This window comes from Haplochromis burtoni, unplaced genomic scaffold (assembly GCF_018398535.1).
Source record: "Haplochromis burtoni strain Fernald_Lab_line unplaced genomic scaffold, NCSU_Asbu1 Contig_125, whole genome shotgun sequence".
In the NCBI taxonomy this organism is placed as follows: Eukaryota; Metazoa; Chordata; class Actinopteri; order Cichliformes; family Cichlidae; genus Haplochromis; species Haplochromis burtoni.
Window position 1 is genome coordinate 1,120,326 of NW_024582486.1, and position 15,329 is coordinate 1,135,654.

Consider the following 15,329-nt stretch of genomic DNA (forward strand, 5'->3'; position numbering starts at 1 on the left):
GGGATTAACTTTGTGTTCATTTGTGCTGCTCCTCATAAACCCTTTCTTACAGACTACACTGGGTGTATCTACGTGGGTGGAAGAGAAGGTCTTGCATTTTCTTACAATTAGAGGAAGTCTTTTAATTACAGATAAAATGCTCAGTCGGTTCCAGCTGGGCTCTGTGTTCAGTGCAAGTTTGTTTTATTGTAAAAATGTCTGTCCTGGTCGATCATGGTGTCCAGTGAAAACAGCAAGTAGAGTTCAAGTCTACAGTAACTGATTCCTGTGCAGATACCTCAGCAGCTGATGCATCAGTTCACAGCAACCCAACAAAGCTAATGTTTGTTTTATTATAAACATCTAAAAGCAGGGGTGGGTTACTTTGTGGAGAAAGTGGAGGCGTGTGCAGCATAAAAAGTCTTTAATCTTTCATAAAAGGTGTTTAACCCGTCGAACACTTTTTAATACGAAGCATTTAGCGTGCATTAGCAGTAGCATAATCCAGGCTGTGTTGCAGACAAATGCTAGTCATTAGTATGGATGGGTATCGTTTAGGTTTTGTCCGATACCAGTACCAAACCGGTACTTTTGAAACGGTGCCGGTGCTTAAACGGTGCTCGAACCGGTGCTTAAAGAATGGAGAACACAAAATTGGTCCAAAAACCTCTCATGTTTAGCTGTTTTCCACTTTTTCTTTGGTCATTTTGCCTTTACTGCAGCTATAGGGGATTTATGGCATCACTCTTGGCTGGAAGCAGTGCTTAAACAATGGAAAAAACACAAACTTTGTCCAAAAACCTCTCATGTTTAGCTGTTTTCCACTTTTTCTTTGGGCATTTTAGCCTTTTTGGCCAGGGTGAAGGGAGTATCTGCCATCAAACAAGAAGACAGCCGCATGTAACTACGACGGTGTTTGCTAGTTCACCTTACATGCATTAATGTAATAACTTGGTTAGCCTACTCAACGTAAATTACACACGAACAACGTTAAGCTACTCACGCAGAGAAGAACGGCTGCTGCTGCATCATCATCCGGCATCATTTCTGCTACATTAGCAGGGCTAGGGGCCAGGACGCTCCTCTTCGGGTTCTTGGGGGATGTTGCTAACTCCGGGTCCAATAACAGGCACCACACCCGCAGTAGATGTGGGTGTGGTGCCACATCACACCCACATCTACTAAAGCGTGTGGACAAAGGCAACAGCAAACTATAAAACTCTCACCAATAAAACTCATCTATATATAAATAATCCAATAAAACCTACAAACCTTTCTGTTGACAGGTTAGTGTGAGGTCTCGCAGCAAGCTATCAAATACGGCGCATTTCTCGGCTTTAAAAAAATCCTTATGCGTCGCCAGGTGTTTCATCACATTCAAGGTGTTACCTCCTTTGACAGTATCACAGTATCAGCTTAAAGCACTTGTTGCAGGCTGCTGAGTTTGCATCTTTTGCTGTGAAGTACAGCCAGACTTTTGACCGCTTCGCCTTGGGCATTTTTAATCTGTAGCTCTGCTCTAAAAGAACGTACGTACCTGGGCCCGCCTACTATGCTTGCAAAGGTAAAATGATTGGCTAGAATTCAAAGTGTATTACATCTCAAGGGAAAAAAGCACCGAAATGTGCGCTGCTTTTCGGTCTGGTTACCACCGTTTATGTCAGAACCGGTGCCATAATGACACCGGATACCGGTACCCATCTCTAGTCATTCGCTGTATCAAACTGACACGATTGATTTAAAGAGCCTTTCTATCATTACCACCGAGGAAGTTCTGTGAGTCTGTCTGTCTCTTGGGATGCACACAGATATTCATCAGAGTTATATCAAAGACTTTGGAGTAGATGATAAGGATCTAGTTTGGGGAATTTTTTAAATTGAATTGTTTTTTTTTAATCTTTGCACTGACATTTCACGCCATATCTTCTCAAAAAAAGCTTGATGTTCTCAAGGAAAAAAACATCAGAAACCAATCTGGATATGTTGGATATAAGAGGTTTTTGCACAGTGTGGGCTTAGCAGAGTTATGCACTCATGCTCGCCTCTTGTTATAAAATGAGAAATACACTGCATGTATTTGAACTACATCTTACTACCCCCCACGGTGCCCTGTCCTTTTCTTTTGTTGGTTGAACTCAGTTTTCAAACTTTAGATTTTACTTCTGTGTTTTCATATTCCTGCTTCCATAGAAGCTGGGTTTGAACTAACCCAGCAGCACCTGCCTGTGTGGCAGACGTGAAGACAGACATGGATAAATGCACACCACAACTACTTTCCATCGCTGCCTCAGTGACCTGCACCCACAGATGGTGGCTGAATGTGTTTCCACCACATTGACAGTTTGGGTTTATGGTATACTTTCCTTTCCAGACCAGTTAAATGGTAATCTTAATTTCACAGATTTGATCTCAACGCACACAAATTCTCATTCTTGTGTGACAAAAGTATAATTTTGTTAGTTTAAGATTTAAAAAACTTTCAGTCTCGATCTTTGATGGAATCATTTTTGGTCTATTTTGTTGCAGTCTTTATCACCAAATGGAAGAGTGTGAAGTGTGAGTTTGCTGTCGACCTTGAAATCAGTCGACCTTAAGTAGGATTCTCTTGCGAAATAAAGTATATTCCTCTCTGCTGCTGACGAACACGATTCAAACATTATCCGGCATTATATGGAGACAAAAATCCTGCCCGGCATTTAAGAGGTTTAGATGAAATCCTGCCAGTGGAGTATTATGTCCTGTACTGTGGTGTGACACACTCTGCTGCCATTATCTATATGTCTATAACCCTTAGTGCCCATTCACCTTCATAATGATGATGGAAAGTCCTAAATGACCTCAGTTCAGCTGGTTTCTGGAGATGCTGGTGGCTTAAAGCTGATGTCAGTGCTGCTGCATACACACACCACCAATGGATGAGGCCTTCGTTGGAAGCATTTATTCCAACGAATCCCAATAAATGAGCAAACTTACGAACACCCACTTTACCTGACCTGGATCATAGAGGTGCGAGTGATCAGTGAAAGAAAGTACGTCTCCGTTTCTTTTTGAAGCTCGTCCTGCGCGAGCAGTAGTAAACAGCTTAAAGCTAGAAAAACCCCCAAACTTCATTTGTTAGGACATATTGCTTTTTGAGGCCCTGCCTTTGCCTTTCATGTTATACCTTTTCTTCTTAGACTTGAAACAGGAAAGTCAATTATGGGTTGAGACTAAAATGTTAAATGGAAAGTCTACTTCAGAAGGATTTCCTGTCTATTACTTTATGAGGAAAGAGTGTGTTCCTAAAATCCAGGCTGCTTATGTTTTGTAGTGACCTCGCCTGCAGTTCTGTGACATTGCAATCACAGCAAAACAGGGCTTTTGTTGTAGCAGCTGCCAATTTATGAAGACAACAACCTAGCCTGAATAAATTCAGACTGTTTATTGCAAAACTGTTTGAAAAACTGTGTATAATTGCTCTGTTTTGGGAATTTTAAAAACCAGGTCAGACACCGAACATGAAGCAGCTGCTGCTGCTAGTAAAGTGTTTGTGCTTCACGTTCAGTGTCTGTCCTGCTTTTTGCCTTAATTGTTATCAAATGTATGCTGTGTCTTTTTCGCAGAATGCGTGAGCATAGTGTAACGTTCGTATCTGCAGCCAGGGAGCCGATTGAGGTCAATCTGTGATTTGCAGCCTTGGCCCCGGGCGCCAGCTGTGATATCACCAGAGGCTTTACAGTCACCAGAACACCCTGTGTTTTACATATCTTCACATGGTTTGTCTTTGCCTCCTGTGAGGACATCGTATCAGGTACAACTGTTTGCCTTGTCTGATATTTAGGTCCTGATGAAGCACCTTGTGGGCCAGACGGTCTCCCCTTGAGGCTGCGAATGATTTATTCTCTGCTATCAGAAACTGTTTAATAAACACCAATGACTGTGCTGATGTCAATTTTACTCTTCAGCTGGTTTCATCTTACAAAAACAAGTCAGCGTGTCAGCGTGTGGGCATCTTTAAGTTTTAGAGACTGAGTGAAATCATCCAGAGGAAATGCCTTTATATGCTCTGTGTCACTGCTCCCAGAATATAGCATGATAAAGAACATGCTGTCAGCAGTCTTTCAGAAGCTGTCGACTTCAGAGATAAACTGTGCTTTTTATGGATTTTGATGTGCAAATTTCAAATGTAAAACAAGCTGATTGGCTACCATTTTTATTTCATGTCTTTTTACATGTTACACCATTTTCATCTGGTTATGGTCACTTTATATAACAATATTTCACCTTTTATTCATTATGGAACAATTTAAAAATCAGAAAAAGGTCTAGAGAAGACTTTATTTGAAAGATTATATTAGAATACACGCCGGGGCTTTTCCACAGTTCACAGAAAAACTTAATGACCAGTGTGTTAGCATGCTAGGCTGTTGTGACATGGAGGAACGTCGGTTTCGTCAGTTACCCAGAATATTATGACATCCACAAATGTTCATTTCACCACTTGCATATCAGCCTTTATATGTTTCCTAACCAAACTAATTTAGTTATTTAATAATGTATGGTGCTAATAGAGGAAATGCAAAGGTTACAGATGTGTCAGTGGTGCAACTTTGATGAGTCGCAGTACTATCAAACGCATATTGTGAAAGAAAAGTAAAAAGTTGAAGTGATTTACTACTACAAGGAATTATAGAGCAGAAATCAAAAGTTTAAATCTGACCGTTAGGATTTACACGTCATATAGAGCCCGATCTGAAAATTACCACCCACTTATACTACTGCCATTTGTGTTTTCAAGGGTCAAAATGTATTTTAGTCATTTCTGGTTCCTGCCAAGAACTTTTTGATTTACTAACATATGAAAACCAGAGCCAAATGACAGTTTTAAGCATCATTTTCATTTTCAGGGACCCAAAATGAGCAAAATCCAATGACATTTATTTTGGCTCTAGACCAGTGCACCACCTTCATGAACAATGAGAGTGCTGCATGGTTTAAGCACTGACTTTTACCATCTAACAAGGGAAGAATTCACTCCTTCATTCCTCACATTTCCTGCTTTTGCATGTTATTAAATAGCATAGTGTGTTTTGTGCTGTATCCCTATATTCACCTTCTTTTTCCTCTTACCTCCAAACTGGTTGCAGTAGACGGCTATCCCTCTCAGTCATCCTCTTAGGGAGTTCTTCAATCCCTCTGTTGTCAAGTGCTGCTCATTGGTTCTTTACATTATAGTATAAAGTGTCTCGCATTGACTTTATACTGTACATGACAGCAGGGTCACAAACACAAGCAAGCGAACCTTCTGTTGCAAGTTGTTCCACTTTGACATCAAATAGCAGCAAGTCTGTACATTCTGTAGCCCAGAAACCAGTGCACAACCAGCACACTGCCATACTGGAGCCATAACTTGAGAAACATACAGAGGAGCTGGCAGACATTTTTCCCCCAAAAGCTGCACCATATGGCTGCCTGAAGGCAAATGAAAAAGTTCACATTTTGCTGCTTGTAAAGTTAATCACTGCTGATGCACAGTAACGTAAAAGGACAGCCTGGTTAAGCATGTGAACATTTTGATCAACTCAAAACTTCTGTCAGGGATTTTCCCTGGGATTGTGACAGCTGCACAGTTGGATTTTAGTCAGAAACTTTGATTGTGAGCCATATACGTGTTTATTCTGTGGCACAATCTGGACAACTGATTTAATTCAAATCGGTTCTGTTAAACAAGAGGAAGAACTAAAACTTTACAACAGATATATATATATATATATTATATATATATTATATATATATATAATTATATTATAGTATTATATATTACATATATATAACTAAAAACACCCACAACACATACCAAAAACATACACACACACAACACACACACACACACACACACATATATGTGTTAAGCTACATGTGAAGTAACACAAAGTTTAACATATCTCTCATCAACAGTTGGGTAGGTTTCTATCTTCCTGTCTTTTCTGTCACTTGGTGTATATGTCTGCGTGTAACATCATTACCTCTGCTCTGATTCCTCTAACTTGATCAACAGTAGCTCCTGGGTTTCATATTTCCTGCACTAATGCCATTGAGCATCAAAGACAGCTAAGGAAAACAGTGGACGCTCTGTGTTTGTCACACATCCCTTCTGAAGTTAATTCACTTTGGCTGCTGCCCTGACAAATCGCAGCGAAAGGGAGAGAGCATGGGGTCAATTGGAGCTGAGACTAAATATCCACTCCCACAGAAACACTGCTGTCTGAACACCAATCAAAGAAAGTCAATTATTAGACATTGGAAACCTGTTTGGAACTGTTGAAAGAAGAAATTAAAAGTTAAAGTAGATTAGATTTTTGCTTCCAGGTCCTAAAAAGAAAATAAATTGTCTACTGTAGAACATAAAAAGCAGAGACTTGCTCAGTGACCACAAACTGAAAAAGGAAGACTGTTGCCAAAAGTTGTGGAGAAGACAGACTATATGTCCAGTGATGAGGATGAGACACAGAATCACTTGCCCTCATTGATGACCTTCTTCCGCCTGTTGTGGGCTACGTGTTGAACTAGGCCTTAGTCATGTCTCTCAGCCTTGCCATTGGTGTTTGCTGCCATGTTGTTTTGGGGTGGTTTTGCTAGCATTTTTCCAGGTGGTGTCCATCTTAGAGCAGTTTACCTTTTACTGGGTGTCGGTATTCTGAGCCGTAAAGGATATCCGGTTTGACAAAGCTGTTATAAAGTCTGACCTGTGTTCAGCAGCTGTGTGGGCTTGAGTGTTGCAAATGCTCTGCATGCCTTGCCAGGGCTTGCACTGCTGTCATTTTGTGCTGAATTGTTGTCGCTGACAAGGCTGTGAAGGTAGGCAGGGCCTTGACATAGCACAGAGGACCACTTTTAACTGATGGGTGCACAACACCTTGGTTTTGGAGGTGTTGTTGTTTAGAACTGTTTGCCTGTTTCCTGGAAAAGGTTTCATTTTCCTCCTGCAGACTGCAGACGATAGAAAAGTGTCTATCGTGCCATTTGTCTTCTATCGTTTCTAACCCAAATTTTATAAATTATTACATAAAATATATAATTAACCCTTTACAACCGGTCGGAGCAGGCACACTCCGTTTTACCTAACTATTTTTAAATCCTTGTAGAACTGGAACCACGTAAGGTAGCGCAATCATTTTTTTTGCATGTGTAACTGGAGGAGTTGTACTTACATCTAATGCCATTAGCCCTGAATGCCCTAGGTCACGGTTTCCTTCCACATATAGCTTTGCAAAAATTGCTTAAGAAGCACTTGCAGCAACAAAAAGATAATATTCCAGAAACACGCTTTGCCTATGTTCAATAACACTTCCTACGTTGGCATATACGTCAGCGCGAACTATCGCATGTCCGCCATTACCTGCCCGAAGCCGGAAGTGACGTCATTTTCGCGAAAGGGCCTTATAAGCCTATGTTGGTGTTTTTAAAAGTCATGTTTGACTTTATGCTTTTCTGTATCGTTTCTGGGATGCTTAGAACTCAAATTATACTGTTGGAAACAGTTTATTTTGATGCATTATAATATTTATTTTCATTTTTCCTGTATTATATAAAAATTAGTGTATCTCAAAAATAAAACTATGAAGCCACTCAAAATAAATTTCTCGTGGTTGGAAATTATTTTGTGCAACCTTTTTGTATTTACAGTTTTGAGGGATAAGCCTCTTAAATTTTTCTAACTAGAAATATATGTAAACAAAACAAACGATTTTCAATTTTTTTGTAGTTTATTGCACTACAATTTTTTGCAATTTATGTAGTTACTATGGACTTAATGCATACATATTATTAAAATTTGGGCTATAACGGTTGTATTGATATATGGAAACTTGAAATGCTCCCACAAATGGCAGTACAGCATGTAAAAGCATAAAGATAAGCTCTGGCGGCCTTGGTTCTATGGTAGGTCTTAAAGGGTTAAATAGCCTGTGGCAAATATATTAGTGTTGTCTTCTCACTATACATGCTCTTAACTTTATGCAAGAGAAAATAAAGTATAAAAAATTATATTTTTCACAAAGAAACTCCGTCTTGTGGTTTGCGACCTGGTGCTGCTGTACGTGCACCCGGATTTGCGACATACTTTACGGTAACTCAAAACAAAGACTGCACCCTCGGCACTTGCTGTTTACAGACTGCATACTTTCTAGATGACCACAGGTCAGGTGGTATATCGTGATACATATCATTATCGTGATATAAAATAATTCGTATCGTGATAAATATTTTTTCCATATCGCCCAGCACTACATCCAGGAATATGTATGATACTGCAATACTGTACTCTCAGGCTAATTAAGCCTATTTTGATCTGGATGGGCTCATTCACAGTACCTCAGAGGAAATTTTAACATTGTAAAATCCAATATGTTGTAAAATAAAATGGCTTCATACATTTTTTTTAAAGAGGTTTTAGGCCCAGTTTATTAATCGACATTTCCTTCATCTGCTTCATTTGAAAACTCGTGATGTTAGAGTTAAATCCCGAATCTCACACTCATTTCCCATGATTTATGCATTAACTGGCCACTTTATTAGGTACATCTGTTGAAGTGCTTTCTAATGCAGATATCGAATCACCGTCCAGCACAGGCCAACACCTCAGTGCGTTTAGAAACAGTAGAGACGAGCTGTTGAAGTTCAAGCCGAGCATCGGAACGGGGAAGAGAGGCAACTTAAGTGACTTTGGACGTGGCACGATTGCAGGTGCAATATCCACTTTCGCGGATGATCAGAAATCTTTTGCTCCTTTTGTAACCGAGCAGCAGTGTTGCGAGGGTGTGTGCGTGTGTGAGTTTATTATCTCATCAGCTCGTTCGCTAAAATCAGCCCCTATAAACCAGAAACGGGCGGCTGTCTCTCTGGCTGCAGTTCAGCTGTGCAAACTTTCATTTCGCCGATAAAATAGGACAGTAAAAACTTTAATGCTCTTTGCTAAATATATAAAGTATAATATGAGCAAAACAGTCAAGTCTGCAGGTCGTTTACACTTTCTACATATAAAAATAAAACTCATCGCAGATGAAGTTGTGTAGGCGCGCTGCTGTGTGTGACATTGTTTATAACCCTTGTCTGTAACCTTCCACATCATCCAAGCGGTGTCCTTATTACCCAGCATGGTGCATTTCCTGTGTTAGCAGTGATAGGCCTCGGGATGAGCTTCACGGTGTGTTTCATGTCCTTACTTGAATGCATGGGCCTCCTTGAGGAGGAGCAGGAACAGATGCTTCTGACAGAACAAACAATATCACACAGTATTTATGCACCGAGTTGATACTCTCACAGTACGGTGGGAGTAAGTAGTAGTCTGTCAGAGTATGCTCACAGGCAAAACATTAATAATTCTTCTAATGAAGTGTGTAGTTTTTTCATGTATTTGTGCATTGCATATCTGTGTAGCACTAATGTATACATAACAGTATACAGACCATCTTAAAAACCAACAAGTGAAACTGAGACAGGAATTCTGCGTTCACTGTCGGTTTCCTAAACGACCTCCGGTGCAAGAACTGCCGACAGCTTCGATTTTAAATTCCTGCAGAATAATCTGAGACCCTGCAGCTAATCCTCCTGCATCGACCTTTGAGTGATGACACATTCTTTACTAAGTATTTACTATCACGGCCCGTTGTCTCCATCTCGTCGGTTTTGAGAGAGAAGCTGTGAGAACCCGCTCACCTCTTTGTGCTGGAAACTCTTATGCACCTAAGAGTCAACGGTGTGTCAAGGTTTCGTTTCATTTGTGTGCTGTGATGACATTTTTGCACCGCTACTTGGCTGCCACTTGAGAATGTTAACGGAAAACTTCTGTTGAGCCAAGCGGAGACAGACGCGCTGTGCTGGTAAGCTGGCGACTGAAAGTGATGCTGTAGGAAGTGATTGTGCTCCTTGCTTCCTGTCCGTGTTTTTAGCACTTTGGTGCTGCAGAGGAAATGTAGAACGAGGTTGGTGGAGGCTGAATACATAAAGCAGCGATTTGCATTGTGGAGCCTTTCATCAGGGGATGCAGCCAGACTGCACAGGTTTCACTGGTGAACAGCTGCGGGCACAGGGAAATGCTTATCAGTGGTTACGTGATGGTAAGTAACTGAAAAGAAGCCAGCATGTGTCATGCATCCAGCATGCAGATGTTGACGTTTCAAGCTATTTACTTAGTGTTGTTTGTTTTTGGTGTGCGTGTGTTTGTGTGATAAATGATCAACGATCGCGTGATAATCCCGCCGGACTTGATGAGAAGTTTTTCTGGCCGTGGCGTTAAAACGTCCGTACATTGTTGTGAGTGCTGTTCAAAGGAAGTAGCCTGACAAAACTCAATCACTGCACTTTCCACTTACTGCTCCTGCATGTTTATTCTTTATTTACTCAGCTTAACTTTTTGCAGCTGCTGATCTTTATACAATGACCAAAGTAAATTGTCTCCTTTTTAGGTTTCACCACACAGTTAGCTGTTTTTTCTGCATGTCCACAAAAATTACGAGAAACTGAAAAATGGGCTTTTGCTGATTCACTCACGGTGCTGCTGTCAATTGTCAGAGAGAAAAGGAGAGATGCATTTTATTCATGTTTACACAAATGCAGCGCTGACATGAAAAGTCCCCACGTCAACTCGCTGCTCCGGTGCTTTTTTTTCTCTCTCATTGTGCTGGCGCTTGCTTGTAGTGTTCAGGAAGCGGTTTGCCTTGATGGAGGATGGTAGAAAAACCCGTTAACAGCTCACAATTCAAGTGGATCTCCAAGACTATGACTCATGCAGTTCAGTTAAACATTGAAACCGTGACCTCTCATTCTTGCTCTTGATTCTCTCTTAAGTGAAAATATGCAAGTTGGTGAAAGAAGTGAAGCGGTCATGAACAAAATATTGATTTGTTCATTTGTTCACAACAGACAAAAGAAAGTAGACTCAAACGGTGGTTCGGTGCCTTGTTAACTGGTAGCTTGTTCTGGGGTCTGTTTAACTACGACACCAGAATGCAGCTCTGTGCACTTTGCTGTGGTGTGTCAGACCAGCACTTCTTTTAAATGTCAGTGTGTCCCAATAGACTTTGTAATGTAGAGCTTTTACAACTTTAAAGTCCAGAGTCGGCTTGAATAACAAGCATCAAACAACTTTCACGTTTTATTTACTGGTGTATTAAAGTTCCAGATGATAAAAAGTTTATAGCTGGCATTTTGTGGCTCAGCTTTTCCCTCCGTCTCTTCTTCCAGGTCGTTCACTGCCGCTGAAAGGATGATAACGATCGTGGGAGGAGGCCACGGCCGGAGGTGCAGCCCTCGCTAGAATCCTACTTCTCTTCCAGTTCACCCCTTTACCATCGCCCAGTGTTGCTGTCCACCCCACCCCAACCCGGCACCATGGCCAACCACCTGGAGCTGATCCAAGAGCTGCAGCAGCTGGACAAGGTGCCCAGTCTGGAGAGACTGCGGGCGGCCCAGAAGCGGCGCACCCAGCAGCTGAAGAGATGGGCTGTGTATGAGAAGGAGATGCAAAACAAGAAGCGAAAGGCCGACAAGAAGGGACGCATTGCCAACAGCCTCCAGCAATCAGAGCCCAAGAAACACGTGTCGTTTGCCGCCAGCGTGGCGCTCCTGGAGGCTTCGGCCAGGAATGATCCAGATGAAGGTAAGACCAGTACAGCATATTAATGATACGTGCAGATCAGAAAATAAAAGGGTGGCTTATTTATTTCTGCTTGCCTAATTACAACTAGTTTGGATTCATTACATCAAGTATCCTAAATATTTTGATTTAGCGATGAAATAAAGGTATTATTTATGGATGTGGGGCAGGGTGAGTAGAGCTGGGGTTATTTCTTTGTTGCTTGCGAGACGACAGGAGGATGAACAGGCTGCACCGAGGCCGGCGTTGCCTTTTTAATTTATTTGTTGAACTTTAGTATTCCTTGTTTCAAAATTAAATAGTTTAAATAAAGTTTTGCTCAACTGAGCTCAGACTTACCCTCGACACCGCGTTTGAATAATGACGCTAATTTCGGCCTCACCACACTACTTCCCCTGGATATCAAAATGCCAAGGTCAGGAAAACGATTAGCTTGGCCTGCCCACTTAAACCGCCAGTGGAAGTCACTCCATTCCAATTGAATTTGTTCTGCTAGGAGACTGTTTTATCATTGAGAAATAATGGAGTTGTCACACTGAGATGAAACTCTGCCAGTCTTTTAATTAAAATTTCTACGGATGGGGCCCCCCTATTTGGAGATAATAATTGTTTTCCTCCAGTACCGGCAGCCCCGTGTTGCTGTGGCTGTGCTGACAGTGTGTCGGCGATGCAGGGATGATAACAGGCTGCTATCGCTTAGATTTTGCGTCTAATTTAACGTCACTGTAACTTGAAATTGGATTGAAGTTTGTTTTATTTATTTGTTTTTTTTAATCGTCACAAATGCAGCCCACAGCAGTGCTACTGTATATTCTTTGCTCATGCAAGCTGTCTTCACAGATAGGACATCCCTCTCAAGGCTGATGTATTTTCACAATAATTTTTACAAGGCTGAAGCTACTCTGCTGTGCCTGTACACACACATGGACTGTTCACTGGCACGTCTAAGCTCCAGCTGGAGTGTGAGACACTAGAAGTCTTGTGATGTCTACAGGGATCTGCTGGATTTTATCACGGCGTGTAGCCGAAATTAAGCTTTGGTGTAAGCAAAAGGAAGTTACTTAATTGGGTAAAACTGAAAAAGAAAATCTTTGATGTTTTTGTTGCTGGTTTCATTGTTGTGCGTGATGTGAGAAATGGTTTGAGCATCATTTCGGGGCTTTTATTGCAAACTGCTGCGCTGTGTGTATTTCCCAGAAGGTCTGCTGAGGCACTTAGACTGCACCAGGATGTTGGGGCTGATCGTGTGAGTCTTTAGATTGGTTTTGAGAAACCACACGAGGAAGCAAGGAACACACAATGTCTACTCATCAATATTGACAGTTCCCTTTCAGGGATGGTTTAACAGCAACAAACATTTGTCTGCTGTCACACACTTACTCGTGTCAGAACGAATGAGTATTTGTACACCACTGATAGATTTCTTTGTTTTGAACTCTTCAGCTGTGTCCTCCATGTTAAGGATGCACACATACAAAAATTCCTGATCAATTTTTCAAGTGTAGAAAAAGGAGGTTTTTAATTTCAATACAGCTAGACGGGGGATACATTATTGCTTTGACTGTACACTGTGTCTCTTCTCCTTCTGATGCAGTTATCGATAAACTGACTAATTGATTGAGCGTTAATGCTTTGACTTGCAGGAGCCGCTATAATGTGAGTCCTTGTGGTTGCAAATGGATTAGGATGAAGTTAGCAAAAGTGAAAAGACTTCATGTTCTTCTGTGACACAGTTGTCGTGACTGTGCTATACAACGAGCTACGATTACCACCTCTAAGCACAAATTTATTATCGGAGTCTGAAGACTGTTTAAAATTAATAAGAGGGCTTGCAGGTGGTTCAGGTGTACAAAAGCTCCACCATCATGACTGTCAGAATAACATGCCAGCAGAGAGAAAAGGAATTTTCCAAATTTAGTGTGCATGATTTTTGATGGTTCTCTGCTTTTGATTCCCTTTCCTTCTCCTTATGTCCTGCAGTACTTCTGTATAGAGATGTCTGCTATCACTACGGTCTAATGAGAGTGACCATGAAAGAGGCAGGGAGGAAAAAAAAAAAGGGAGACAGGATGTAGTGTTGCCCACACAGCTCCAGTGGCAGCTGGCTAGCTTAGGAGCTTGATAATCTCCTCTCTCATTCCCTCTGGTGCCCAAATGCTCGATCAGGCGTCATGAGTCCACACACTGTGCTGCTCCAGCACACAGCACCCTTTTTAAAGAAATGTTACATGACAGTGTCATTTCAAAAAGGCTTACATATATAAAAAAGGAAATCGAAAGTAGATGAAATGATGGGAAAAGGTTGAGGCATTTTTAGAAATCAGGACTGTTTATTGGACAGAAGTTAAACCCCTGGTCGGCCTAAAGAGTGACTACAAAGGCGGCGCTAGCAGCAGCGAGTTGACGATGAGGCTGGGAACAAAAGTAGCCATCATCACCTCTTTTTCATGAAGAGGACGGAAGGGAGAGAAGTAAATACAGAGAGACTAACTTTGACCCAGGAGTCGCTCTAACAGCCTCAAGGCCACAATAAGATGAGAGGCTGGGCTGAGTCATGTTTAATCCCTGATTGGTTGGAGTGGGCGAGCTGCTTCCTGTGATTCTTTGCCTGCTCTTTTTTCTCTCTCCCTGTGGTTTGGGTCAGAGCTTCAGAGCGCGTTGGCTGGAGGCGGCCTGTGATTGTGTGAGGACATGATAACCAATATTATGTGTGATAACTCCTATGCATGCTTTATAAATGAAGTTTTTTGTGTATTTTCAAGCTTTATTATATTGACTGTTATTAAAATCTATGTAGATGCAGGTGTACAGGTGTTATGCTTGCATTTAAGTAAGTGTGTGTGTGTGTGTGTGTGTGTGTGTGTGTGTGTGTGTGTGTGTGTGTGTGTGCATCCGTGCGTATTCTTGTCATTATAACTTCCTGTCTGCTGAGAGAGGAAGCAGACTCACCAGACTGTGAGAGACACGGGACGGGTATGGTGAAACTGCAGAGGGTATATTGTACATTTATGTTTAAGAATGTTTGTGTGTGTGTGTGCGCGTGTGTGTATGCAAAAAGTTTTTGTGTGGTTGTGACAGAGAGAGAAGGAAGAATATTTGAGCTTACGTAAATGCAAATTTTGAGTGTCTGTCTCAAGATGTGTGAAAGCAGCAGTGAGTAGGAAAGTGCTGGATCCCGAGTGTGAGTCCATTTCTTCGCCCCGTGGTTCGCACCATCCTGAACCCACTGCCCTCTCATAGTGATGAAGGCTGATGGCTGTGAAATTACTGTGAAGCACTTTGGTGTCTTTTATGCGCGCCTCTTCGGCAATTGAGATGGATGGGATTTCTCTTCTCCAGAGAACTGCCGTCCTGCAGAGGAGCAGCCAGTGGGGTCAGAAGGAACTGTCAACAAAACTCAAAGACAGTCAGCGTGGTATGACCTGACATTTCCTCCTAAAACCGCTGGGTAATCTGATGAGATGGCCCGGGAGTCAACAGTATTAATGGAAAGAGGGGAAAAAAGTAAGAGTAGAACTGTAGAGGGGGGAAAAATGTCTGACTTAAAGCCTTTAAACACCATCAGAAAGCAAAATTTGAGAAAACAATGGAGGCATTTGGAGAATGGAGTGTAAGTGGGTGAAAAGTAGTGTGAATGAACAGGACATTCAGTAACTGCTTTTCAGTATCTTGTGCCGTCTTTTTGTTTTCAATGTCTGTTTGTAAGAGCTGCTTT

The 15,329-nt window shown here is 41.6% G+C and overlaps 1 protein-coding gene across 3 annotated transcripts in view; it reads left to right on the forward strand.

Moving 5' to 3' along the window:
- LOC102291133 (protein phosphatase 1, regulatory subunit 16B) overlaps positions 1-15,329 on the forward strand; it is a 91,022-nt gene that overhangs the window by 19,659 nt on the left and 56,034 nt on the right. For 2 of the 3 annotated variants that reach the window (XM_042223978.1, XM_042223980.1), the window contains exon 2: positions 11,203-11,617. In XM_042223978.1, coding sequence (XP_042079912.1) covers positions 11,350-11,617 — 268 coding nt within the window. In that variant the 5' untranslated portion in view covers positions 11,203-11,349. Of the gene's footprint in view, positions 1-7,710; positions 10,077-11,202; positions 11,618-15,329 lie in introns of those variants that run through there. The other variant, XM_042223979.1, reaches the window with a different exon arrangement.